The 25,030-nt window shown below is 35.7% G+C and overlaps 4 protein-coding genes across 5 annotated transcripts; 1 reads left to right on the top strand and 3 right to left on the bottom strand.

Moving 5' to 3' along the window:
* Positions 1 to 10,441: 10,441 nt before the first annotated feature.
* Positions 10,442 to 12,148, bottom strand: LOC113707836 (tRNA (guanine-N(7)-)-methyltransferase-like). Its single transcript, XM_027230171.2, has 2 exons — positions 12,053 to 12,148; positions 10,442 to 11,582 (listed from the first exon to the last, which is right to left on the bottom strand). The coding sequence occupies exon 2, from the start codon at positions 11,530 to 11,532 to the stop codon at positions 10,783 to 10,785; it is 750 nt and encodes a 249-aa protein (XP_027085972.2). The 5' UTR covers positions 11,533 to 11,582; positions 12,053 to 12,148; the 3' UTR covers positions 10,442 to 10,782.
* Positions 12,149 to 14,406: 2,258 nt separating this feature from the next.
* On the bottom strand, positions 14,407 to 14,964 carry LOC140014226 (uncharacterized). The gene has a single exon (XM_072064656.1). It carries the CDS (start codon positions 14,962 to 14,964, stop codon positions 14,407 to 14,409), a length of 558 nt encoding a protein of 185 aa, XP_071920757.1.
* An 87-nt stretch (positions 14,965 to 15,051) lies between these two features.
* On the bottom strand, positions 15,052 to 16,418 carry LOC113708145 (uncharacterized). The gene is made up of 3 exons (XM_072064655.1): positions 15,913 to 16,418; positions 15,653 to 15,765; positions 15,052 to 15,599 (listed from the first exon to the last, which is right to left on the bottom strand). Exons 1-3 carry the CDS (start codon positions 16,416 to 16,418, stop codon positions 15,052 to 15,054), a joined length of 1,167 nt encoding a protein of 388 aa, XP_071920756.1.
* A 4,363-nt stretch (positions 16,419 to 20,781) lies between these two features.
* LOC113708929 ((+)-neomenthol dehydrogenase) lies at positions 20,782 to 24,160 on the top strand. 2 transcript variants are annotated; one of them, XM_027231658.2, is made up of 6 exons: positions 20,782 to 20,932; positions 21,042 to 21,288; positions 22,156 to 22,230; positions 23,213 to 23,392; positions 23,671 to 23,794; positions 23,921 to 24,160. In XM_027231658.2, exons 1-6 carry the CDS (start codon positions 20,901 to 20,903, stop codon positions 24,049 to 24,051), a joined length of 789 nt encoding a protein of 262 aa, XP_027087459.1. In that variant the 5' UTR covers positions 20,782 to 20,900; the 3' UTR covers positions 24,052 to 24,160. The 2 variants fall into 2 exon arrangements, with proteins under 2 accessions (XP_027087459.1, XP_027087458.1); XM_027231657.2 differs by having other exon boundaries at positions 23,671 to 24,160.
* Positions 24,161 to 25,030: the final 870 nt, after the last annotated feature.

Raw genomic sequence — 25,030 nt, 5'->3', positions numbered from 1 at the left:
TTGAATGATCCTTTATTTACTTTAATTCATTGTCAATTTTGGTGCAAATTTTTTTCATAAATTATTCACTAATAATGAGCTATAGTAGGGTATCTTTATACAAACTACAAAACATTAGATAGTCAATTGAATATCCCTTAAAAATATAAACAATCTAATAAATAACATTTTTGGGTTATGATAGGTAATTAGCTATCGATTTTTACGATCAAAGCATTACAATTATCTTCATATTCTTTTGCAGAGAATGGTTGAAAATTCATTTATTTTATAAATCATTATTATAAATGAAAACAAAATATAATTAAGATGTCACTAGTGAAATAATTTATATTTAAAAATAAAGGAAAGACAAGCGGGAAAAAATAGAGCGAAACAAAAGGAAAAACAACTGAATACTTCTTTCTTATATGAAGGTTTTAAAAAGGGGTGAGAAGTCGTGACCAACAAAATTGGAGGCACGAAGTGAGATAAGGGCATAAATACAAGGGGGTTGAGTATAAAGGTGTTAATGGGCTTGGAGGCGATTAAGACCCGAGGAAGCCTGGTCTGAAATTGGGTCGGGCAAATTGTTTAAGCAGTAAATGTTGACCAAGTGGCAAATGCTGGGATCGACATCATACAATGGACAAAACCGTACGTCGCTTTTTCCATTGTGCCGAGTAAAATTGGGAGGCCCGCTAACATTTCCGAATGATGGATAAGGTCCTCTCGATACTTAGGTTATAATCCGTCACACCTAATTTGTACGATTGTATAATAGCAGTGCGTAAATGCTGTTGACCTTTATAAACGTCAATTGTGTCAGAATTACGTGACGTGATATTTTTTTTTTAATAGTATAGATCGTTTGATCCAAATAAATACACGTTAATGGCAAAAAATACACCCAACAAATACGATACAGATACATATAAATCTGAAATCAATAGATATAGCAAAATGATACAAATAAAAATAACATTGATACTCTTGTATATCTTTCATTCGGATGAATCCTTGTAACCTAATACATCAGTGCATGTCTGCTGACAATCAAATATGATTAAAACTTATTCAAGCCCAAAAAGAAATTTGGATCTGACAATGACGGAGATATTTCAATTCTAAGAAATTAGATTTTAGATTTATAAAATCTCAAATTTCACAAAGATAAAAACCCAAAAAACGCGCACAGAGAAAAACCCAGAAGAGAGTAAATTAATGCTTGAATTTATTATATTTATGACTAAATCATGACTATAAATTATAGGGAGGGTCGTCTCTAATAAGTAATTAACTCTTCCCGACGCTTGTTCGAGTGGCATTATGTATACGATGATGATGATTATGCAGTCAACGACTGAAGTTAGTCCAGTGAGAATTGATGAACTCTTAAGCCCTTATACCAATGGCATATTATTTTTTTCACCTTCCAATTTCTTTCGGAGTCTTTCCCTTGTATGAAGTAAAAAGAATGCTCATATTCAGATTTACATGGTGTTAATTTGTGAACTTGTGGATATAATTAAGAAAGTTTAATGCAAAAAAAAATATATATATTAGGATTGCCTGAAAATTGCATTAGAAGTTGGAATAGTAGAAAATAAAAACAGTTTCAGGTTCGACTTCTAGAGCATTATCTTCCATTTTTTGTCTACATCTGTTTCATTTGGCTATGTGTGTTTTCTGGATATGTGTGTGCATGCGTGTTTTTTTTTTTTAAATCCTGATATACCATCTAATAACAGTAACGAATAAATTTCTCAGGTATCATCTTGTTTTGACTGAGTATCCTTCTATAGTCCTGGGTCATATGTGTTTCCCGGACACCAATCTGTTAAATTCCGAAAAAACCAGGTTGACAAATTCTGCATTTTTTTAGTTTAAAAAAAATTTTACAGTGTAAATGGGAATTAAAGACATCTCACTTGATACTTCTTTCCTTAGGGATGGCGCGAGCACCCGCTCCGTGGGGGCTAATGGAATGGGGGCGGGGGGGGGGGGGGGGGGGAATTTTTTCCCCTCGTTAATAAACGAGGCAAGGAGCAGAGGAGTATCACCCCTGCTCTGCCATCCATTAGAAAAATTAAATGTTTGTGTGTATATAATTAGTTATAAATATATTATTAGTTATAAGTATTGTATAATGTATATTAGTATATATAACATTAATAATTATACATATATATTAATAAAAATTATTAATTAGTTATACTAATTTTCCTAATATATTTATATTAAATTTATAATGGGAAATGAAGAAGGAAATTGAAGCCTTGATGACTAATGACATGTTTTGGGAGAATAATTTTTAAAATTCAAAAATGATAACTTGATCACTTTAGTTGTATTTATCTCATCATGTTGAATTGTATTCAAATAACTTTTATTTGATTATTTTTGTGAATTTTAATTATAAAATTACAATGAATAATGACTTAATTATATATTAATATTTTAATTTCTTATTTTTTGACAAAAATTTGATTATAATACAATTATAGAACAAATTTTTAGTAGCTCGCACAGGGCACCTGCAGGGGAAGCGGCGTTGGGTGGGGGCAGGGAAGACTTGTCACCACCGCCGCCCCGTTACCATTCCTGCCTTTTCCCTCAAACCATTATACTCATCCCTCTCCCCCACAAAATTCTGCATTTGACTAGCCAAGAGTAGTAATTGCAATATGTGTTTCCTTAATTACTGTCGAATAAAATGTCACTTTCCTTATCGTCAAGAATCAAAAGACAACTCCGAGGGAAAACCCCATGGCCATGATTTTCATGTTGATCATGAGTTCATGACTCAAGATCCAAGAACTTCTTTCCATGCGATCCAATTTGACAAGGGTTTTTGGTAACTCTAAAATGGATTCTTATAGTATTATCAGTCATTAGTCACAAGGTTAGATTTTGATCCACTATTTATCTCATTATTTGTCATAAGTATGATGTATTAAACACTAGGATATGTAACTTGTATGCTGAATTCAAAAAAAAAAAAAAAAGCTTCTTTTAGATATTGTAATGGAAACGAGAATATGAGCTTTTATGACGATGATAATTGGCAGATTTCTTCACTGAAGAGAATTGGCGTTCTATCATAGCTATTTCATCCCAAATCACCACCACATGCAAATTCATACTCGCAGTTTAACCACGAATTATTGCTCTTTTTTTTCTGAAAAAGAAAGAAATCTTACTGGGCTTTTTTTTTTTTTTTTTTTTAATAGGAAAGTTGATTTTATGCCCAAAGAACTAGTTAAGAAATCACCACCATGATATGATTCACACACACACACATATATATATATATATGTATGATTTTGAACAACAAAAAAGTTACAATCAAAGCAGAAAACAGAGGGACTTGTCATTTCTTTCTAACGCCGAGATCAATCCAAAGATAACATAAAAAAGCTTAAAACGCCATTAATGAACTTTATTACATCAAGCTAGCCCATGGCACCTATTACATGCAGAGCAATTCCTGATCATGAGCTCAAGCCTCAGTCCTTTGCAGGTGGAGCAAAAGTAGGGGGATTCAAGAAAGGATTGGGAAAAGGGAATATTGGTGGAAAAGGAAAACTGGGAAATCCAGGGATTTTAGGGAAACCAGGAAGTGGAGATACACCACCTGGGGAGGGAGGTGGAAGGGGGAAATTTGGGAATGGGGATGGAAATGGAAATGGAGGAAAAGGGATGGGAAAAAGCCAGGTTGGGGTGTTAGGGGCACCAACATTTCCACTGTCATCTTTTACCTCCTCCAAATTTCGAAGCTGCCGAGCACTGCAAAAATTGCAAGAAAAATTCATGACCAAAACCAAGATTACCAGGGAGATGAATTTGAGAGCCATTTTTTGAGAGGAAAATGCACCGAGGGGGAGAAGAAAAAGAGTGAGGTAGTGGAACTGGATTCACCAGCAAACTGCTTATATAGAGGCAAATGCAGCTCTTACATTTTCTCTGCCTAGGAAGTTTGGTAAAGAAATTTGACCCTTTGGTTCCCTTGGTCACAAAAATTAATGTGCTTAACTGTAAGAATTATTGAGGTTAAAAGGAAGATAAACTGTGTAAATTGTGTTAATGGATTGCATGAATTCTTGAATGCGTGTGGAATTCACACTGTGCTATTTGGAACACACTAATCAAACACTCAACCATAAAAGTTTGCATTCAATTTACGAGATTGCATTTGTTTGTTTACATTAATGTTTATTTGACCGTAGCAACAAGATGACAAAGTGCCAGTATGCCACCAAGAAGGATTAAATGACTACTATGTTAGTTATGCGTTTTCTTGAATTTGTTGTGTCAAAGAAGAAGTGTTCTATAATCAATATTTTGCTAAAAAAATGAATTTTTTTTTCACAGAGATTGAAATATAAGAAGCATGGAAAATCTAGAATGACTATATGAATTGCTGTTACAACCGTTTACGTTCATGGCGTTCATCAGTGTTTGGGTGTTTATATACATATATTTTTCACTTTTCTATGTCAAATATAATTAGTAAAATTTTAATAAACACGACGTTGCCAGATTTCAAAAGTAAATATTTTAAAAGTCCATCTATGTACTAACGAGTGGGGTTAGCCTAATGGTCAGAGAAGAACTTTCTATGAGGTTCAGAATTCAAATTTTGTGTATGGCAGTTATTAATGCTAGTATGCTTGCCTAATTTTAATTTTGTGTATGGCTGTTTATTAATGCTAATATGCTTGCCTACTTTTTAAGATTACCGATCGAACTTCTTGTGTAGGAAATCCTTTACTAATGCTAATGTGCTTGCCTACGCATTAATATGCTAATTCTAATGCTAATGTAGTGTTGAGTCTGTGCAATAATAAAAACCTACTCATAAGGATATTTATTCCAATATAATGGTAAGTAGGGTCGTCTCCACAGGAATTAGAAGAAACATTTGTTTCTTTCCAAACAAAGCCAATTAAGGAGGTTTTAGAAAATTAAGATTAAAATAAGATACTTAACGAAAATAACAATAATTAAACGAAAGCAAATTAAATTTAAATCAAGGATCAACAAGCTCTAGTCAAGAATATAACTTCGGAAGTGGTTCATGCAACTGTTCATCGGTGCAAGAATTATTTCATCTATTCGATAATAAACAGGTTATGGTTGTCAAACAAACGATGACAACCAACTTTTTATCGTCTCGATAGTTAAGGTACGTCTGCTAGCTACTTCCTTAACCAAAAAATAACTCTAGATAAACTCGTAAAATTTAATTTCTTGATTGCATTAGAAAATAGAAAATTCATGTTCTAATTAATGAACACACTACCAAGATTCATTCAAATTAGATCATATGTCTCCCTAACATGAAACCAATCACGCTAGTCGCTACTAATTTAAAACAATTAAACAATTATAGATTTAACTATCCTAATTGACATTAGTTTGTCAAGTTGAATTAAATATCGAGCTCTTGATATTCAAACAACAAAAACACCCATGAGAAATTAAATCAGAAAACATACAAAACGAAAACAATTAGATCTCACAGATGTAGATGAATCAAATCCTTTGTTATTTCTCAATTAGAAAAGAAAACTTAGTTGCGCATGGCCAATTAAAACAATTCATCCTATTTTTCCAAAGCCATTGGCACAGTGTTTGATAAAAGAAAAACTAAAGAAACCAAAAGAAACATGTTGCCCTCGTTTTCTTTTTCCTGATGCAAAAGTCACCACCCCCTGTTTCTTGCCTGAGACTAATCATATAAAGAGTCCAAATGCAATTCTCTATCTTTTCGGAAGTACTAATCACTCAGAATCCGGCTTTTCTCTCTTCCCAGTTTGCTAGTTCCTGTCAACTACTAATAATAAAGACGTGTTTTCTAAATAGAAAAGATAATACAAAAGATAATCTTCTATACGGGTTTGTTTGGATTGTAAATTATTTGAGATATTTTTACTGTAGTACTTTTTGTTTTTGTGATGTGATGCATATGAGATAAAAAGATAATTGAGAAAAAAAAGAGCTGTATTGAAAATTGTAATGGTGATGTAAGCAAATATATTTGGAAAAATAACCTACCATCCAAACAAACTCACGTTTCCTAATCCAATACTATAACTAATAAAGAAAATCAAAGTCTTCCAAATCTTCACCCAAAAGCTATCCGAAGTTCTACTCGGACTTGGAAATCCCCGTGTGCAAATTCCAAATCATCCGGACTCAATAGCAATTCTTGAAAAATCATCAATTTTATCATTTTCTGCTCCACTTCCCTGCGATTAGCACCAAATACCAAATATAATTAAAATCTACCTAATAATGCAATATTTGGCAAATACCGAGGGGAAAATAATCATAAACTGAATAACAATTTTGCACCCTATATCACCTACACAGTAATAAGCTAATGCTAATGTACTTTTTCAGAGTACTGAACTTCTTGCGTAGAAAGTCCTTTAATAGTGCTAATGTGCTTGCCTACGCATTAATATACTTGCCTACTTTTTAAGATTACCAAACTTCTCGTCAAAAATCGGATTAGTAAAATAGAAACAGGAATACAAAACAAAGTTGATAAAAAATAATATAAGATTGATACAGTGTCTATACATGTAATTCCTTTGGAAGTTTTTAAAAAAATACTTCTTACATGCATTTCTAATAATACTCTTCTTTTTTTAGTCAGAAACATACGCATCACATCATATATAAATATTACTGAATAATACCAAAAAAAAAATACTTTTTAAAATGATTTTCAATCAAAATCTTCCTTTCATGTTATATATTGTCTACTTATTTATTTATTTATTTTCTGATGTTGTTGAAAGTGAAAGGATTCAAAGGGAGCATATTTTGGCATTCCAGTGAGTGTTATTTAGGCCTGTCAATCGGGCCTAATGAGTCGGGCTTTGATGAGCTCAAACTCAACTCATTTAATTTGAAACATTTTCGGACTTCGGACTATGAGTTTCGGGTTCATAAATGTGAAGCTCATACTCAACTCACATAATATTCGGGTTGTGAGCCTTAATCGGGTTTAGCCCAAGCTCACTTATTACTCCTTAGTTTTCTTCATATAATTACTATAACTATTAAGTTGTTAAACTAATTTAACATTTACAAGACTATAATATTAAAACTAAACATGAACAAATAATAGTTCTTAAAAAGTATATAAACCAAAAATTTTTCAACAATATTTATATTTAATTCGTTCAAAATGCATGAAAAATAGTAATAAAACATGCGATCATAAGCCAATACATCTTTAAAAGTTGAAACTTTTTTTTATAATCTTGTGATTTAAATCCAAATATGCTTGATGATTTTTGTGTTTGTAGACCAAAAAGAAATTAACCAATATTATGCCAGTACAAAAATTTACTCAACCAATAAGAAAAGTTAGAGATTTAGTTATGCATTACTAATATTGGCTCTCAAGAAAGCTCATGAAAGAGTCTTTAGATATATTTTTGTGTTTTGTAATTTATATATATATATATTTAGTATTTAGTAATAATATATTTGGATATATAATTATACATAATATCAAAATATAAATATTATATATATAGGTAATTATAGGGCCGGGCCTATATCGGGTTTGAGCCTAATAAGGCTCAAGCTCGGCTCATATTTAATTCGGACCTTTTTTTAGGCTCAAGCTCAGCCCGACTCACTAAATGATCGGGCTCATCGGACTTTTTATCGGGCCGAATGAGCCAAGCTCGGGTTGGTCCAGCCCCATTGACAGTCCTAGTGTTATTACTAATTCGACATGTTACATCTGCTCAATATGAAGAAGTAGATTTTTTTCTCATTTTCCACAAAATATTACATTTTGTTTGGATTGTATTTTTTTTTGAATTTTTTGTAAAAAATTATTGTAGTAATTTGATATATGTGAGGTAAAAAAGTAATTGAAAAATATGTTCACGAAGAATGTAACAATTTTCCATTTCATCTGTTACTTAATTATGATATACCATTAGATAATAATAAGTACCATTGGGTACACAAATTAAGGGGGTGCTTGGTTCATGTTTTGGAATTGGTATTGGAGATGGAATGATATACAAAAAATTAGTATGGGTTTGAACCCCTGGTATTATTCCACGGACTAGTGCTTGGTATAAATATAGTTGGAATGGTATCAAAATTAATTTTTTATTTTTTAATTATTGTTCTTGGATTGATAATCACGCCCATCATCAAATCACTACCAATCCAAATCTTTTTTGTTTTTGGTTCAACAATTATCAACAAAAACTCATGACTAATCAATAAAAGATTTGAACGATTTGTGGAGAACGATTGCAATGAGGAGGACGATTTGATGGCAAGGGAGGAGAAGAAAGGGTCTACTGGGATGAGGTGGAAGTGACCGGCCGTGGGAGAAGAAGAGAGATTTTGTCAGATGCCATGGAAAAGGAAAAAAATCGGTGACCTCCAACTAGTCTTGGTCCCACCCACTAAGCTGGACTTGAAGACATTGATGGGTCCTTTGCCAACCTTGTAGAAGTGGACCTCGACCTCGGGCGAACGGATCTTACGGGGAGAATTCAGATAATAACGGTGATGACTTGTCGGCGTTTGCTGGTGCGGCTTCCTCTTCGATTTCTTCCATGTGAATCTATTTTTCTGCCGGCAAGCCCATTTGGGTGTTGTCAAATGCTGATAAAGAGGGAAAAATAAGAAAAAGGGGAGGAGTTGCTAGATGCCGTGGGGGAGAGAGAGGTGTTGAAGGCAGAGAGGAAGGGGAGGTTCGATGGTGGAAGTCTGGGAGAGGGAGAAAGAAAGTATTTTAACAAAATATTTTGTCCTTTATTTATTCACTGTTGGAAATGAGCTTAGGGTTTTGAGTGATTCCTCCCAATTTAGTCGGGAATCATGAATTGGGTATGATTCTAATATTTCAATTGCCATTACAGTGTACCAAGCACTAAATATTGGAATTATTGTCATTCCACATGCCAAACCCCTCACCACTAGCCATTTGGGTTGGTGGCCACCACCAAAGATTTTAAATTTTGGTAGGTGGGAGGTCAAGTGTACACAAATTAAGTTGGATGTTGAGAGAGTTTATTGCCCTAATTTTATCTAAGTGATAGTAAACTCCTTTTCTAACTTTCTGACCTTATTACAATTAGCTAAAGACAACATGCTGCTAATTCATAGCAAAACATGCAGAAAAATATTCCGCTAGCAACAATAAGCATAACAAAAAAAAAAAAAAAAAAAATCTTCATGCGGATCTTTCAATCAATTGATAATAAATCATTTTTCTACTTCAAAGAAAAAAAAAACAATAAGCATAACGTAGTACTCAAAAGTGATGGGAAAAATCAAACAGAATCACTTTTTTGATATCTCATTATTTGGAAAAATTACTTTGTCTACATCATGTACACGTTTCTAATCATATTTTTATCTTTCCAATTATTCCTATATTTTTATATCATATACATTACATCACAAAAGCGCCACAATAGCATAGTAAATTCTTTTTATTTTTTTTTTTCAAATAAAGACGTACCCAAGCACTTATTTGGTAGGAATTCTGTTGGCTTTAGGTCACCTCCAAAATCAAATGTCTGTTTGTGAATTACTCTATTCTATACGAAAAACTCATATAAAGGGTCTAATTAATCTTTATTGGGCACAATTTGTAGAGTTTCACCCTCCCACGGGGCATTGGTTTTTTCAGACTTGAAATTCAATCGTAAAGTAAGAGGGATCGTAAGTAGGAGGTTCTGGATTTAAAATCCCCCACTTATACAAAAAAAAAAAGAAAAAGAAAAAGAAAAAGAAATCTGATTATTTACTTGCAATTTGGATTAGGAATATTTTCAATTTTTCGCATCAAGAACAAGGGCAGAAAATCTCTGAGTAACGATTAAGTCCAGAAACATCAATCCTACACTACAAATATTCATCAAAGACTCCAAAACATAAAAGAGGTACGGTTCAGAAGAATTAATCTTACATTAAGATTATTAATGAAAATATCAGTTAGGTGCTCCCAAATTATCAACTCAACAAAAACTTGCAAAGTTGCATTCCAAAGGTGAAAGGTAAAATCAGAAAAGAAACTTCACAATCAAATCTATTTCATCACAGGTGTATATAGTCTTCAACAGATTCGATTCGTTGAAAAATAAAATTACCATAATCCCAAAGCATCACAGGAGCCATAATGCATTTCTCAAAGCCAGTCAGTAGGTAATAAAATACTGGTGTTTCATAGCCTCTCTCATTTTTCCTTAAAAAGGAGAAAAAGAGGGGGATGTTTTGGGGGGGGGGGGGGGGGGGGGTTGGGGGTGGTTTGGGGAGAGCAAACATAAAACGTCTTATTCTGGTGTAAAAGAAATGCACTACAGCATGTTATGGAATGCACTTTAAGGATTTGTGCATCTCCTAGACCAGAAGAAGTTCACTTGTTGCTTGAGAAAAGATGATCGACTAGTAGTTAACAAGGTTGAAGTTCACCTGACAAATTACATTTACACCAATTGAACGTGTAACAAAGATACCAAAATTCTACCATGTTTAGCCCTTTCATATCTATCGTGAAACAAAATCAAACAGTGCTATGAATATGCACTAAAATTAGCTAGAAATCACAATAGGAAACTATGGAAGGGAAAAATGAATTTAGCCTACAAAAATGAGTTTGTTCTACAGAAATCAATGGTACACTCAATACCAAAATTTCACAAATCTATACTATCAGCACAAAACTACATTCTCTACTGGCAGAGCAAGAGAATGTGGGAAAGTCTAAGGACCTGCGAGATGCAACCAAGCAAGCATGATTGATCATTCAATAGGACCAGTTCTGCGTCTATATACTGCCTGGTATGTTTGTCCACCATTTCGTGCAACCTTCTGTCCTTCCTCAGTAGCAGTACTCAAAAGCTTTACAACCGGATCATCTTCCAGCTCTTGCACAGTAAGGGGTTCGAACAATGGGTGCCTCTCCAAACAAGATTTCATCCACTCCCCCAGTTCTTCCACATCAGTAATGGTGTAAATAATTCCACCAACTGCAAGAGCATAAGCATACTCATCCAGCAAGTAAGGACTAATAACACGACGGCGATGATTTTTTTCTTTAAAGTGAGGGTCCGGGAACAGAAAAAACATCTTTTTAAGCTGCCCCTTCTCAAAGTAATTGGGAATGTACTTCATCGAATTGGTGCGAACCACTGAAATATTCTGGTACTGCCCAGGATTACCAGTCCTCAGTGCTAAAATCCTTTCCTTTACATACTCTGTCACCTTATCCCTGAGTTCCATTCCAATCATAAGGGTTGCAGGAAAAAGCGTTGAAAGGCTAATTAAAAGCCCTCCAAAACCACAACCTATGTCCGCAAACTCAATCTTTTTGGAATCATTAGATATCTGAGGATAATGACTGGAATAATCAAATTGAGAAGGGGCAACAGGAACAGGGAAATGGGAATCACTCAATGGATTGCTATGTGCCCGAGCACGATAAAATCGTTTCCGAGGTAGCCCAGTACTCTTGCTAAGGGTAGGATTAACATTAGACTCATGCTCCATCATATTCCCACTTCCCTTCCCTATTCTTCTCCCCCGTTTCCTCCTCCTTTTGCCTAAATGAATCCAACAGCAAAATTAAAATTCCAAGTCAGAAAAATGTAGAATCTAGAGCTACAAAACTAACGAACGAAAACTAACTACTCTACATCAAAACTTAGGAAAGCCGAGCATTTTCAATTCTTATTCAATGCAAATAACAATAATCTTTCATCTAATAATACACGTAATCCCTCCTTCACCAAGAACCCTATTCTTTAAAACCACCAAATCACACACAAATATCGTACAACTAATTGGAAATTTCCCCATACCAGAAAAAAAAAGGGTTCTTTTTTTACATTGTTATCAGTCTTGGATTGTAGTCAAGAATGTGAGAAATTCATGAAACAGTTACTGCTGAAGGATTTTTTGCAATCAAAATAGTAATATTCTGAGTTGGGATTTCAATTCTATTTCTTACTAATTTCCAAAATTCTGTTTACAAATGAATTTGAATATCGAAGTAAAAGCAAAATTTGCTCACCTGGTTTTGAACAAGTCCTTTGGAGAAGCTGCACTGGGTTGGAACAAAATTTGTGCCCTAGTACGGTATTATTTTACTCAACCGGGCTTTGCTTTGTATTTGGGATAATTTCAGAAACCTCCCTTGAGGTTTCATGAAATATCACCTAGATCTCCTAAACTTTTCAAAATCTCACTTAGCACCCTTAAAGTGATAGTAGGGCCATATACTAATATCAAGGGCGATGAATTGTCAATAATACCCTCATATTTAAATTTTCTAAACTTGTTTTTCTTTCTCTAAATTTCCTACTTTTCTTTAACAATGTCTATACAAACATACATATATACATACATACACACATATATATGTATATATATGTATAATTAAATTACAAATATCAATGAAATATAGGATTTAATCAATGAAATATTCAATGTATTTGGAGAAGAATAGCTGCAAGTTCTATTATTTTTTTCCTTTTTTGGTGTTTCACAACTTTATTTATTTATTTATTTATTCCTATTCATGTAGAGCGTAAGAGAAATAAACTAATTGAAACTCCGAACAATTATTTAAAGTCTAACTTTTTCTATAATAAAATTTTCATATTTCACACCCATAAAAAAATTCTGTCTATTTTGAGTAAATTTTTTGTATGATATTGAAATTGAATTTCGTCTATTACTAAGTTTTTTTTACTCAAATATTTGATTTTACATGCTAATTACCTTCAATGCTATGAAGGGTTCTATTTATAGAAATGGTTTTAGTGTTTGGATTGTAAGTTATTTGAGATATTTTTACTATAATATTTTTTGTGATGTGATGTATGTGAGATAAAAAGATAATTAGGAAGATAAAAAAGGTGTATTGAAAATTGTAATGGTGATGTAAGCAAATATATTTGAACAAATAATCAGCTGTCCAAACACAATTATTTTGCTTTTACTATCTTTTCCTACTGTAGAAGTGACATTGACTATAACATAAAATCTTACCATTTTTCATCTATCCACTTTTAAGATGGTTCTAATTTAGTACTTTTTTTTCTTGGTTTGTAAAATGTTCATTTTTTTATGGCCTAAGGGTATTAAAGGCACTAAAATAATCTTTCTCCTCAAACATGAATTTTTTTAATATTACTTTTGGTTAGAAGGGCTTTCAATGTTACCAAAATATCAATTCAAGGGGTGCTAAGTGAGATTTTGAAAACCTCAAGGGAGCTAGGTGATATTTCATAAAACCTCAGGGGAGGTTTATGAAATTATCCCTTTGTATTTTCAGAGCTTCTCGCTTGGGTAATTGCACTTTGCCCCCAAAGGTTCCAGTTTGTTATAATTTTGGCCCTGAATGCGAGGTCATTTTTCACGTGCTTTCTAGCATGGCCTATTTATTCAAGGTGTCAATTAGTGGAGGAATGCTAAGCCACGTCTTTGTGTTAAAGCCATTGTTTAAAATTGACACCAAATTTCACGCCTTCTTAATTAAGTCCTCACACAATACTCATAAAGGAGTGAAATTTAACTGTTTTTATGAATTATGATACCTTGGAAAAGCATCACCATTAATAGTGAAGGACATCCTATTTAAGTTTCAACAACATGGAAAATTAATGATTTTTCTTCTGTAGCATGGGACTATGTACAGGTACAATACACACTTTAATTTTATTCGACGTTTAATTCCTTGCTCTCATAAGTTTTGACTCTCTCAATAAAAATGCAGACTACATATAAGAAAGACGTCTAACAATAAAGGTGGATTACCTAACTTTTAAAACACTGCCCCAAAAAACTTTGGCTCTTTTAATGCAAATATGGACTACAAACAAAAGAGACGTCCAGTGATAAAAAATAATAATTGTAGAATTAAACTTTCAAAAATCTTGACAATTACCATCAGTCAAGACATGTTTACATACAAAGATATCCAAAGATCCAAGTATGAACAACTTTTTTGCATGCTTACCAATCTTTTTTTTTTTTTTTTGTCGAAACGATAAGATTATATTGCTTGGAATATAAGTATATACAGGCGAGACTTGCTCGATGCTTTACAATGTGCATTTAGCACAATAGATTGGGGTTGACCCATTCTACATCAAAATAATTGCTCAAAGCTTGAGCGCTAAACAAACAACTTAGATCATTCCTTTTATATTTTCCTATGCAAAAAGAGCATTTGTAAAACATATTACTTAGCTCGCGGATGTCCTCTATCAGGGTAGCTAACCACATGTCTACTGTTTTTGTTCCCTGAATTTGCTGCAAAAGTTCTGTATCAGGAACTCCAATACATACCAGCCTCCAACCTTGTTCTGCTGCTTTGATCAACGCCCACTTTACACCTTCAGTGTCGTGTTGAAGTTGGTTTCAGCTTTCGTTTTCCCTCATTTTCCATCCCATCACATCCTGCCCTCTACAGTCAGCTGCTACAATACCATACCCAATGGACTTTGATGCCTTGTTCCACTTGGTTGCTATTCTTATATGCATTCCTGCTGATCTATTGTCTGGGTTTTGGCTAGCTTCTTGTTCCTCCATTTGAAGTGGTGCTGTTGTTTGTTCAATGCTACACCTCCTAGCCTTTTTGATCCCTTCATTGAACTCCATCCAAGCATTCCAGGCTTTGTTGATCACTTGTGCTGGATCATGTGTTTTGTTGTTGAACTCTTTATCGTTCCTGCTTTTCCAAATTTGCCAAAGAATATATGCTGTAAGAGATATATGGTCCATCCCCTGATCTCTCTGAATTGCTTCGGATAATGCAGCCCACCAGCTGTTGAAATTCCCAGTCAGCTCCTGAATCCCATCCCATTGTATTGGTGTAGCTTTCCAGATCTCCTTTGCTTTCTTGCATTTCAGCAGTAGATGTTCCAAGGTTTCTAGCTTCTCTCCACAACCTAAGCATATAGGGTCTCCTTTTGACATTCTTCTCCAGATTAATTCTTTGATTGGAATTGCTTCTTTCAGGCCTTTCCATATGAAGATCTTAACTTTGTGACTGATTCTTAGGCTTCACAGCACTCTCAACATGTCATTCCTTCTTGGTCTGTTGCTGGGCTCAATCCTTTCTCTTCTCCCTCTGCCCTCTTGTTCTTTCTTAGTTTGGATTGCCTTGTAGCCTGATTGTACCGTGTACTCCCCTTTTTGGTTTTCTGTCCAGAAGAAGTCATCCTCTCTTCCTGTAATACTTATGGGGATCTTGAGAATGTTTTCAGCATCTTCCTTTTTGAAATTTTTGAAGATGAGATTCCTATTCCACCTGTAGCCTTCTATCAAATCAGCAACTTTCTGTACTTGACAATCTTCTGGCTTGGTTGTGACAGGCCTCCCTAAATGTTGGTTTGGAATCCATTGATCTTCCCAAATTCTTGTTAAAAGTCCATTCCCTATCCTTTTCTGTATCCCCCATTGAAGCTCTTCTCTTGCACTCATGATGCTTTGCCAAAACCATGAAGCATTGTTGGGACTTTTGCAATCCAGCACACTGCAATTTGGGAAGTACTTGCTTTTCAGAATTTTTTGTTGGATAACAGATTTGGATTTCTGATGATTCTCCAAATCTGTTTAGCCAGCAAAGCACTATTGAAGCTTTGAATCTCCTGGAATCCCATGCCTCCTCGTTTTTTCTCCCTTGTCAACTGCTTCCAAGCTACCCAGTGAACCTTATTCTTGTTGTCTTTTTCTCCCACCAGAAATTGAAAAGCATAGCTTATCTCTTTGCATAACCTGCAAGGTAATTTGAAACAAGACATTGTGTAAGTAGACATTGCCATAGACACAGCTTTGATCAGAATTTCTTTCCCAGCTGAACTCAGGAGCTTATATTTTCAGCTTAGCATCCTTGTTTTGATGTTATCTTTTATGTAGCCAAACAGCTGTCCTTTAGACCTTGATATCACCATGGCCAATCCTAGGTACTTCCCTTGCGATACTGGTTGAATACCTCCTAGTTCCGTACACACGTCCTCCTTTGTTGCTAAATTCACATTTTTGCTAAAAAACACACTAGATTTGTCTAAGTTAACCATCTGACCAGATTCTTGTTCATATACCTCTAGTATCCTCTTCAGCTCCTTTGCTTCTTGAGAGTTGGCTTTACAGAAGATCAGGGAGTCATCAGCAAAAAAAAGATGGGTTATTGAGGGACCATGTCTGCTTCTCTTCATGCCAGCCATATTCCTTGTTTGTGTTGCTCTCTTCAGCAGGCTAGAGAAGCCTTCTGAACATATAAGAAATAGATAAGGTGACAGAGGGTCACCTTGTCTTATCCCTCTTTCTGGTACAATGTATTCCTTACACTCTCCATTGATGTTAAAGGAGAAGGAGACTGTACTTATGCACTTCATAATCCATGTTATCCATTTCTCACAGAACCTCATTTTTTCCATCATAACTTGCAAAAAATGTCATTCTACTCTATCATAGGCCTTAGACATATCAAGCTTCACAGCCATAAATCCATCCTTACCGTGCCTTTTGTTTTTAAGATGATGCAAGTACTCATGAGAGATAATGATGTTATCAAGAATGTGTCTCCCAGGGATAAAAGCAAATTGATTAATGCTGATGCAATGATGCAAAATTGGTTTGAACCTATTGACTAGAATTTTGGCAATAACTTTGTAAATCACATTACAAAGGCTAATGGGTCTGTATTGCTTGATGTTGGTGGGGTAGGGGACTTTTGGGATCAAGGAAATGATGGTATGGTTGATAGCCTTTAACATGTTACCAGAATGAAAAAAGCTTTTATAGCATTTACCAGGTCTCCTTTGATTATATCCCAGAATTTTTGGAAAAAAAGCGGGGACATCCCATCTATGCCAGGAGCCTTGTTGCTATCCATAGAGAAGATTGCAGATTTGATTTCCTCTTCTGTTACATCCTTAGTTAGATCCTGGTTCATAGTCTCAGATATGGATTTTGGGATTCCAGCTAGAATCTCATGATTACTACTCTCGGTTGATTTGGTGAAGAGTTGCCTGTAGTAGTTACCAATTTCAGCTCCCAGTTCAGCCTCATTTTCTGTCCATGTCCCATCTTCCTTTTGTAGTTGCTGCATTCTATTCTTCTTCCTTCTACTGTTAACCTGTGCATGGAAGAACTGAGTATTCTTGTCTCCTTCTTGTAGCCATCTGAGTCTAGTTTTCTGGCTCCAAAACATTTCCTCATCCTTGTAAGCTTCCTTCAACTGCATTTTAAGAGAAGCCTTTTCCTTTCTGATACTTGGCAGTGATGTTCCTTGGATCTGATCCAACTTCTCCTTTATACTCTCAATCCTTTTCCTAGAGTTCTTGTTGCTTTTGTTGCTCCATCTAAGTAGAGCTATTTTGCAATTCCTCACTTTTGTCTTAATGTGAAACATCCTGGACCCCTCTACATTCTTGTCCCAAGCTTCCTTGATTACCTGAGTTATTCCTTCCCTTTGAAGCCATCTTTTGTCAAAGAAGAATCTTTCTTTCCTGTTCCTTTTCATGGGGTTAGTATCCAACAGTAGAGCACTGTGATCAGACGCATGAGACTTAATGTGAGTGCATTTTGGCTTTTCAAATTTCAGATTCCATTGTACATTGCTCAGTGTCCTATCAAGCCTTTGTTTAATCTCACCATTCCCCTCCCAGTTATTGCTCCAGGTCCAAGGCTGTCCTTCGTAACCAATGTCAACCAACTGATTCTCATTGATAAAGTTCCTGAAGTCATTGAAAGTCCACTCTTCTCTTATCCTTCCTCCCCATTTCTCCTTGTTGGAACAAATGTCATTGAAATCCCCTACTATTATCCATCTATTACCCCATAGATGTTTCCTTCTTTGTATGACTGACCATTGCTGTCTTCTTATTGAGTCATCACAGCTAGCATAGATCCCAACCATCCACCAGTCACTGCTGCTGCTTTGGTCCTCTATATGAGCCTCTAAAGTGAAGGCCGTGTGTTGCACCTGCAGTACTTTGGTATGTGCACTCCAGTATAAGACCATGCCACCTGCTCTTTCCATTGATTCCACTATATAGCTGTGTTCATAGTTTAGAATCCTTTGAATCTTTTCCATATATTGTTTCCTATTCTTAGTTTCACATAGAAACATCAATTCTGGGGAGAGGAGTCGTTTGAACTCCTTCAAGTGGGGAACTATCAAGGGGCTCCTCGCACCTTGGCAATTTCACACCATAACCTTCATGGATCACTTGGGGTCCAGTGAAGGCTGGCACCCACCCCTTCCTCTGATCGTTCTATTTCCATTTCCTGGCCTCCCCCTTTGTTTTTTTTCTGAATGTGTTCGATGGTCTCAGTGTCTGTCATATTTTCATCCTCCAATGCCAATTTCCTTTTGGTCGTTCCTACTTGGCTTAGACAATTGCCATCAATCTGTTGCAAAACCTTCCTTCCCCTTCCCATTGATATCCTTGCTGTTTTCCTTGTTTTCCTTTCCTGTCTCTGAGGATGTTCTACTTGAGTGCATTTGCTGCTTTGACTCACAGGTTTGTCTTGTACCTCACTTGGCATGGTCATGTTACCACTGTCTTCTTGGATGGTTAGACCAGGTTTTTGCTTTGGTTCTTGCAGCTCCCTGTCCACCATTATCTCATCATCTCCATTATTTCCTTGAAATTTTGGCTTTTTGCATCTTTCCATTTCTTGTAAAAGCTCCACCATCTTGCTACTACTGAATGGTTGAGCTCCTGACTGGACTTCCTCATTTATGACTTCCTCCACACTGGCAATACTTGTATGACTTTCTCCCCTTTTTTCCTTGCTGACCAGAATCTGTACCTGTAGTTCCTTATTCAACTTCCTTGGTATATAGTCCACTTTCTCTTTTGGTTTATGTATTTCCTTATCCCTTTCTTCCAGATGTTCCTTTCCTCTTGGAGCTGTGGCTTCATGTTCCCCATCCTGTCTCTTTGAGTCTTTCCTCACTAGTTCCCCATTTTCCACCCTCCAATATTGCCTTTTGGAAGGAGATTTGTAGTTGTTATTCTCCTTTTGGAGTGAAGATTTCCCAGAATTTACTCTCAACCATGGACCATACTGGTTCTCTTGCTGACCATTTTCTACTACTATCTTTGACTTACAGGCCTTTTCATTATGACCTATAATCCCACATGTGTAGCAAAAGTCAGGACACCTTTCATATTTGAATTTAGTCCATCTCATTAGTCCATTCATTTTGATTGTTGTTCCTCGAAGCAATGGATGAAAAATGTCAACCACGACATGTGCCTTTAGATGCTTTCCTTCTTTACCTCCATTTTGCGGAATAACTACTTCCCTGACTTCCTTAAACACTGCACCTACTTTCTTCCCTACCTCCTTAGAGATGCAATGTAAAGGAAGGTTTCACATTTGAACCCATAGTGGTGCTATTCTGAAGGCATTAGGATCATCCTCAATCCCCTCGTACCACCTACTCAGCACAAGTATCTGGTTATCGAAAATCCAAGGCCCTCCATTGACTATCCTTTCTCTAGTTTCCTCCCCCTTAATTTCGAACTGTAAGAAGTTTGGTCCTAGCTCAGTCATCTTGAGATCTTTTGGATAACCCCAAGCATTTGCCACAAAATTTTTAACCCCAGTAAAATTAGCTATCTTATCTCCCTTGATTCTCCCCAACAGACTGGTCTGGCATTCCTGCCTGCCTATGCAAGCATCTCCTTCATCTAGGTCAGTCACACTGTATTCATGGCTATTTAAGGCAAACTTTTGCATAATTTCAGTCAACTCTTCCGCCATAGAAGTAATATGATATTTAGGAGAAATCCCACTTCTCTGTAGGTATGAACTAGATCTAACCAAATTTATACAGATGAGCACTCAAATCTGCGTACTTCCACTAGATAATGCCTTTCTGGGAGACCAGAAACAAGTAGATAGAAAAATGAAGAAAAAAAAAGAGCAATAAATGTAATTAATGCAGAGAATTAGTTTAAGAAAGAAAACCTAAGTGAAACCCTGGCTTTAAGCAAGCATGCATTTATGGCTGCAAATTTCTGTACTGTGACGTTCCATCTTCTTAGCTCCGACCAGCTTGTATTTAAGTTGTCCGAAGCTCCTGGAACCTGGGCAAGCTCCTGTACTGACAACAATCAGCACTTACAACTGTTCTTGTTTGGAAATGCGGACAAATTCGCCTTGATTGGTTGCAAAGTATCTAATTGTTTGCTCCTTGTCTGAGACTCTGTTTTTGGGTTTTTGAAAGTTTGAAAAGTTTGCAGAGTTGGAAAGTTTTGGCTCCCACTATTGGGGGGAAAAGCTCTCGTAGAGAGAGAAAGAAAACTCATAGGAGAGAGAAGATCGCATGCTTACCAATCAAAGGGGTTCAATTTGGATCCTCGAAACAAGTGCGCACATAGGTTAGCAAAGTTGATTGTTCAACTAGTTATGAATGCTGAATGAGAAGTAAAATTTTTCCATGTGGCTCCAAGAGAGTGTACAAAACGATTACAAAGAAAGTAGGAGTGTTGTATCAAACCTTGTGATATCAAGTTAATGCAATCAAATTGATTTTCGATAAAAAAAAAATGGATCCTCGAAACAATTACGCATACAACACCTTAGCCCCCACGCTATAAACCCGGGGACAAACTCCATGTAAACCTTCTGTCACGCCTTTGTGCTTCACTGATATCTGTAGCCATAGAAAACTCACGACTTCAGATGCTGGTTACTTACTCGTAAAAGCGTGACAGAAACACCAGCCCAAATTTACGCCAACTCCTCGTACTGATTAAAGGTGCAATTTTTTCTTTTTTTTTTGCAAGAAAAGTCAACGAGAAATGTGACTATTCCTTATCCATCAAATTGAGGGAAAGGTAATATTCTAAGTCCTCCTGGCCAGTGCCCACTCTTCCAACTTATCAGCCATGGCAGAAGAAATTAGTTCTTCAAAAAAAAGGTAAACGTCCTATGAATTCGTATAAGAATTGGGCTGTCTCCAAGTTCATTCTTCATCAAGAACCAACTTTTGGTTCTTTTTTGATTTGTTATTAATCTTTTTCTTGCAGATATGCAATTGTGACAGGGGCAAATAAAGGGATTGGCTATGGAATTTGCAGGCAGTTAGCTTCTAATGGAATCACAGTGGTATTGACTGCTAGAAATTTGAAGAGGGGACTTGAAGCTATTGAGAGTTTTAAAGGGCTTGATTTCTTTGACAATATAGTTTTTCATCAGCTTGATGTGGTTGATCCTTCAAGTATTGCATCTCTTGCTGAATTCATCAGAATACATTATGGAAGACTTGATATTCTGGTAATAATTAAGTTGCTCCAATTCTGAAAACTGTGTAGTTTCCGACTGAAAATGCTTTCTCTGCTTGCTAGATGAAGGGAAAAAATCCAGACTTTCGTACAAGAAAAGTATCTTGGTGAATCACCTAACAAAATCTGAATCAAAGAGCTTGATATTAATCATTCTTGCAATCTTGGGCCTTATTTAGGCCTTTTTTTGGTGCTTAAGTACTTATATAATCCCAGTCATTCTCTAAAAGGTTTTGGATTGGATGCCTTGGTTTTGAAATTAGTGTCTGCATCCAAATTTCTGACAATCTTTTGCTACTGAAAGCGTATAATTGGTTCATTTCATGTGTATATCAGCAGATATGAACTCTTATATAGCGAATTTTTTGCAATCGTCGTAATGAATTGCTTTACGTTCGAAGACATAAAATTGCAGATATTATTGGGAAGAAGATGAAATTGCATTGTCAAGTTGGTGTAGTGGCATCTTAGCGAACAAAAACAGGATGCACGAAATACTTTGGCTTCATTTTCTGTTATAATCTTCTGCTCTTTTTGGAGGTCTACTTAGCTTCTACATGGTTGAGAACCTTAATGTTTTAGTAACTTTTTGTAACAACCCTGCAGTCTTGTAACTTGACTTCTTTCAGCATTGCCCCAGGTTAAAAACTAAAAATGGTCTTTTTGACTGCTGTTGTTTTAGGGATGATCTTGTGTATGAAAGTTCCTTCCTCTTGGGAAGCAAGAAAATGGTGGGGTTTACAGGAAGTTGGGAAATGAGATCTGTGCACTAAAAATCTACTTTTTCACTTTTTTACAGTTCGAGAATTGTGACTTAGAACATCAATAGGACACTCATATATAAGCTTTTGTGTTCCAGGTGAATAATGCAGGGATTGGTGGAGTTGATGTAGATGTTGATGCTTTAAGAGCTTCTGGATATGGATCTGGTGGAGTGAGTCATTTCTGACTGTTAGCTTCTAATTGGCATTTTTTGATGCTAAGTTCATGATAGACTATGCATGTTGAAATTGTAGCTAATGAGGACTTCAGCCCTTGGAATGGATGCTTGAAATTTACAGCTATTGATTTATGTTGATTTACTTCATCTGCATCAGGCAATGATTATTCATACTTAGTCATGATTCTTAGCACCCATGGGAAGCTACTTATGTTTACAGCTGCATGTTAGAGCTTCTGTAGAATAATAACAAGGTTATGGTACCCTAGTTTTGGAGTTAATGATTGTTTCATACTTGCTGCTGAAAACTGAAGGCTGAAAGTGTAAATGTTTTTAGAATTCATTATCAATTCAGAGTATTCTGGTTCCAATATTGTCTGTAATTGCTTCCTCTGGATAGTAATAGCATTACAATTGTCCAGTTGAGAGCAACATTTTCCTTGGCCGAAGTTGCATTTTGTTTGAAAAGAGATGAATTCATTAGTTCTAACTTTGCAATAATCAATTAGGATTTGCAAATCAGAGCTCTTCGTACCAAATATCTTCTAGGAAAAGATCAAGTTTGAAGCCTTTTGACCTGCAAAGGTCATCTTTAATTGCCACAACCCAAACTGTGAAACCGATTTCTCTTTTGTGTTTTGATGTACTTATATGTGCACATACCTATGGTTACACATTGTGATGCATTTTTCTAACTAATAAGTTTGATGATGTGTAATGTTCATAATCATTCAACCTTATTTGCAGAGTAATGTTTTATCACCATTACAGTTATCTTGTGTTCTTCTCCTAAGTTTTTCTGTTTACACTAGCCATGTGTTGGCAATGCTATCTTCTGGAAAACAAAAAAACAGTAACTTTGCAGGAATCCCTCCCTTCTGAATAAGTTGAATTGTGCAAATACATAGCAAGTAGTTGAATAATTGCCCTTCACTTTAGTTAGTTGTTGAAGTGCTGATTACCTTCAATCATGCAGCCTGATGGATCACATATAGATTGGAATGGCATCTTGACTGAGACATATGACTTGGCAGTAGAATGTCTGCAGACAAACTACTATGGTGCAAAAAGAATGATTGAAGCATTTCTTCCTCTCCTTTACTTATCTGATTCACCAAGGATCGTAAATGTTTCTTCGTCAATGGGAAAGTTAAAGGTACTAAAATCTCAGATTGTGTTCTTGCATATGAAATTTAGGACCTAAAATGAGTGCTGTTTTACACCAAGCTTAGTTGGAAACAGGATACAGATGCATTGACTAGACCTGACAAACTAAAATGTCATACTTGCCTAAGTTGTTGAGACAATGCTAATGTTGTACCTTGGCCAAACGTGCTGTGTCTTTAAAGATGATCTCTTTCTGTTTCATACTTTCATTTTTCATGTCTTATGGTTAATGGAAATATGCTCTTGACTCATTTGATCATGTTTCAGCACATACCCAGTGAATGGGCTAAAGGAGTACTAAATGATTCTGGAAACCTTACAGAGGAGAGAGTGGATGAGGTGGTGAATGAATTTCTCAAGGATTTTAAGGAGGGTTCACTTAAAGCAAAAGGTTGGCCTCCATCTATGTCAGCATATACAGTTTCAAAGGCAGCTATGAATGCATATACTAGGGTTCTTGCTAAAAAGCACCCAAAGTTTCGTATAAATTGTGTTTGTCCTGGTTTTGTAAAAACAGATGTAAACTTCAATACTGGTCATTTAACTGTTGAAGAAGGTGCTGAAAGTCCAGTAAGACTAGCTCTGCTGCCTGATGATGGTTCTTCTGGTTTGTTCTTTGTTCGAAATGAAGTTTCTTCTTTTGAATAAAGTATTGAAGGAACACTTGAAATGAAGATGATGTATTATCTTACTATACAACTTATGGTAAAGTACGTACTTTAGCTCATCGGTTTACAAATAGTATCATTTTGCTGCATATTGAGCTCTAAGACCTAGCTAATGATGCCTACAAATTTTGGTTTTGCTCAAATCCTTCTTTATCCAGGTTCAAATGGTTCTTTCACTGCTGACAGATTACTCATCCAAATTGCTTAACCAAGATGCCACTCCATAGCAGGTTATATGCTCAGAGTCAATGATTATGAGTTCTGAATTCGACTGCACTAGACATCTAAGGGTTTGACACTTGAATCTGACCTAATGGTCTCAGTTCCAGTTGTCCATGTATCATCTGTACCAGAAATGCTTTCACTCTCAATTGTCAGTGTATGATGCATATCAGAAGTCAGTACAGATCCTTCGTCCATGCAACTTGGACTATGATAATTTGCTTGGATAGTTGAATCCCTTTTGGATATTTTAATGGCTTCCAACTCAATAGCTACTTCCTTCATAGTTGGTCTTCTCTCCTGACTTGAGTTTAAGCATCTTTGGGCAAGTTTAGCAACAAGAATAGCCTCTTCTTCGTTCTCTCGTCTACAAGTTGACGATCAAGGATTGTTTTCAGAGAATTCGGATTCATGGATTTTTTTAAAAACTGTCTGCCAGACTCCTAAAATCTTCTTCTATTTCTTTGGAAGGTATTGGCTTTTGTCTTGTTATTAGCTTAACAAAAACAACTCCAAAACTCAAGAGATCACTTTTCTCAGTACATTGGCTTGATTGAAAGTATTCTAGATCCAGATACCCAAAATTCCCTCTAACTCATGTAGGTAAGTAAGTTTTATCAACATTGATAGATTTCGAAGTTCCCAAGTCGGATACTTTGGCTATATATATATATATATATATATATATATTTATCCAGAATATGCAGATATGCCAGTGACCCTGCTATCTCTATGGC

The sequence above is a fragment of the Coffea arabica genome, chromosome 9c (genome assembly GCF_036785885.1).
Source record: "Coffea arabica cultivar ET-39 chromosome 9c, Coffea Arabica ET-39 HiFi, whole genome shotgun sequence".
Lineage (NCBI taxonomy): Eukaryota > Viridiplantae > Streptophyta > Magnoliopsida > Gentianales > Rubiaceae > Coffea > Coffea arabica.
This window is presented reverse-complemented; position numbering and strand designations above follow the sequence as displayed.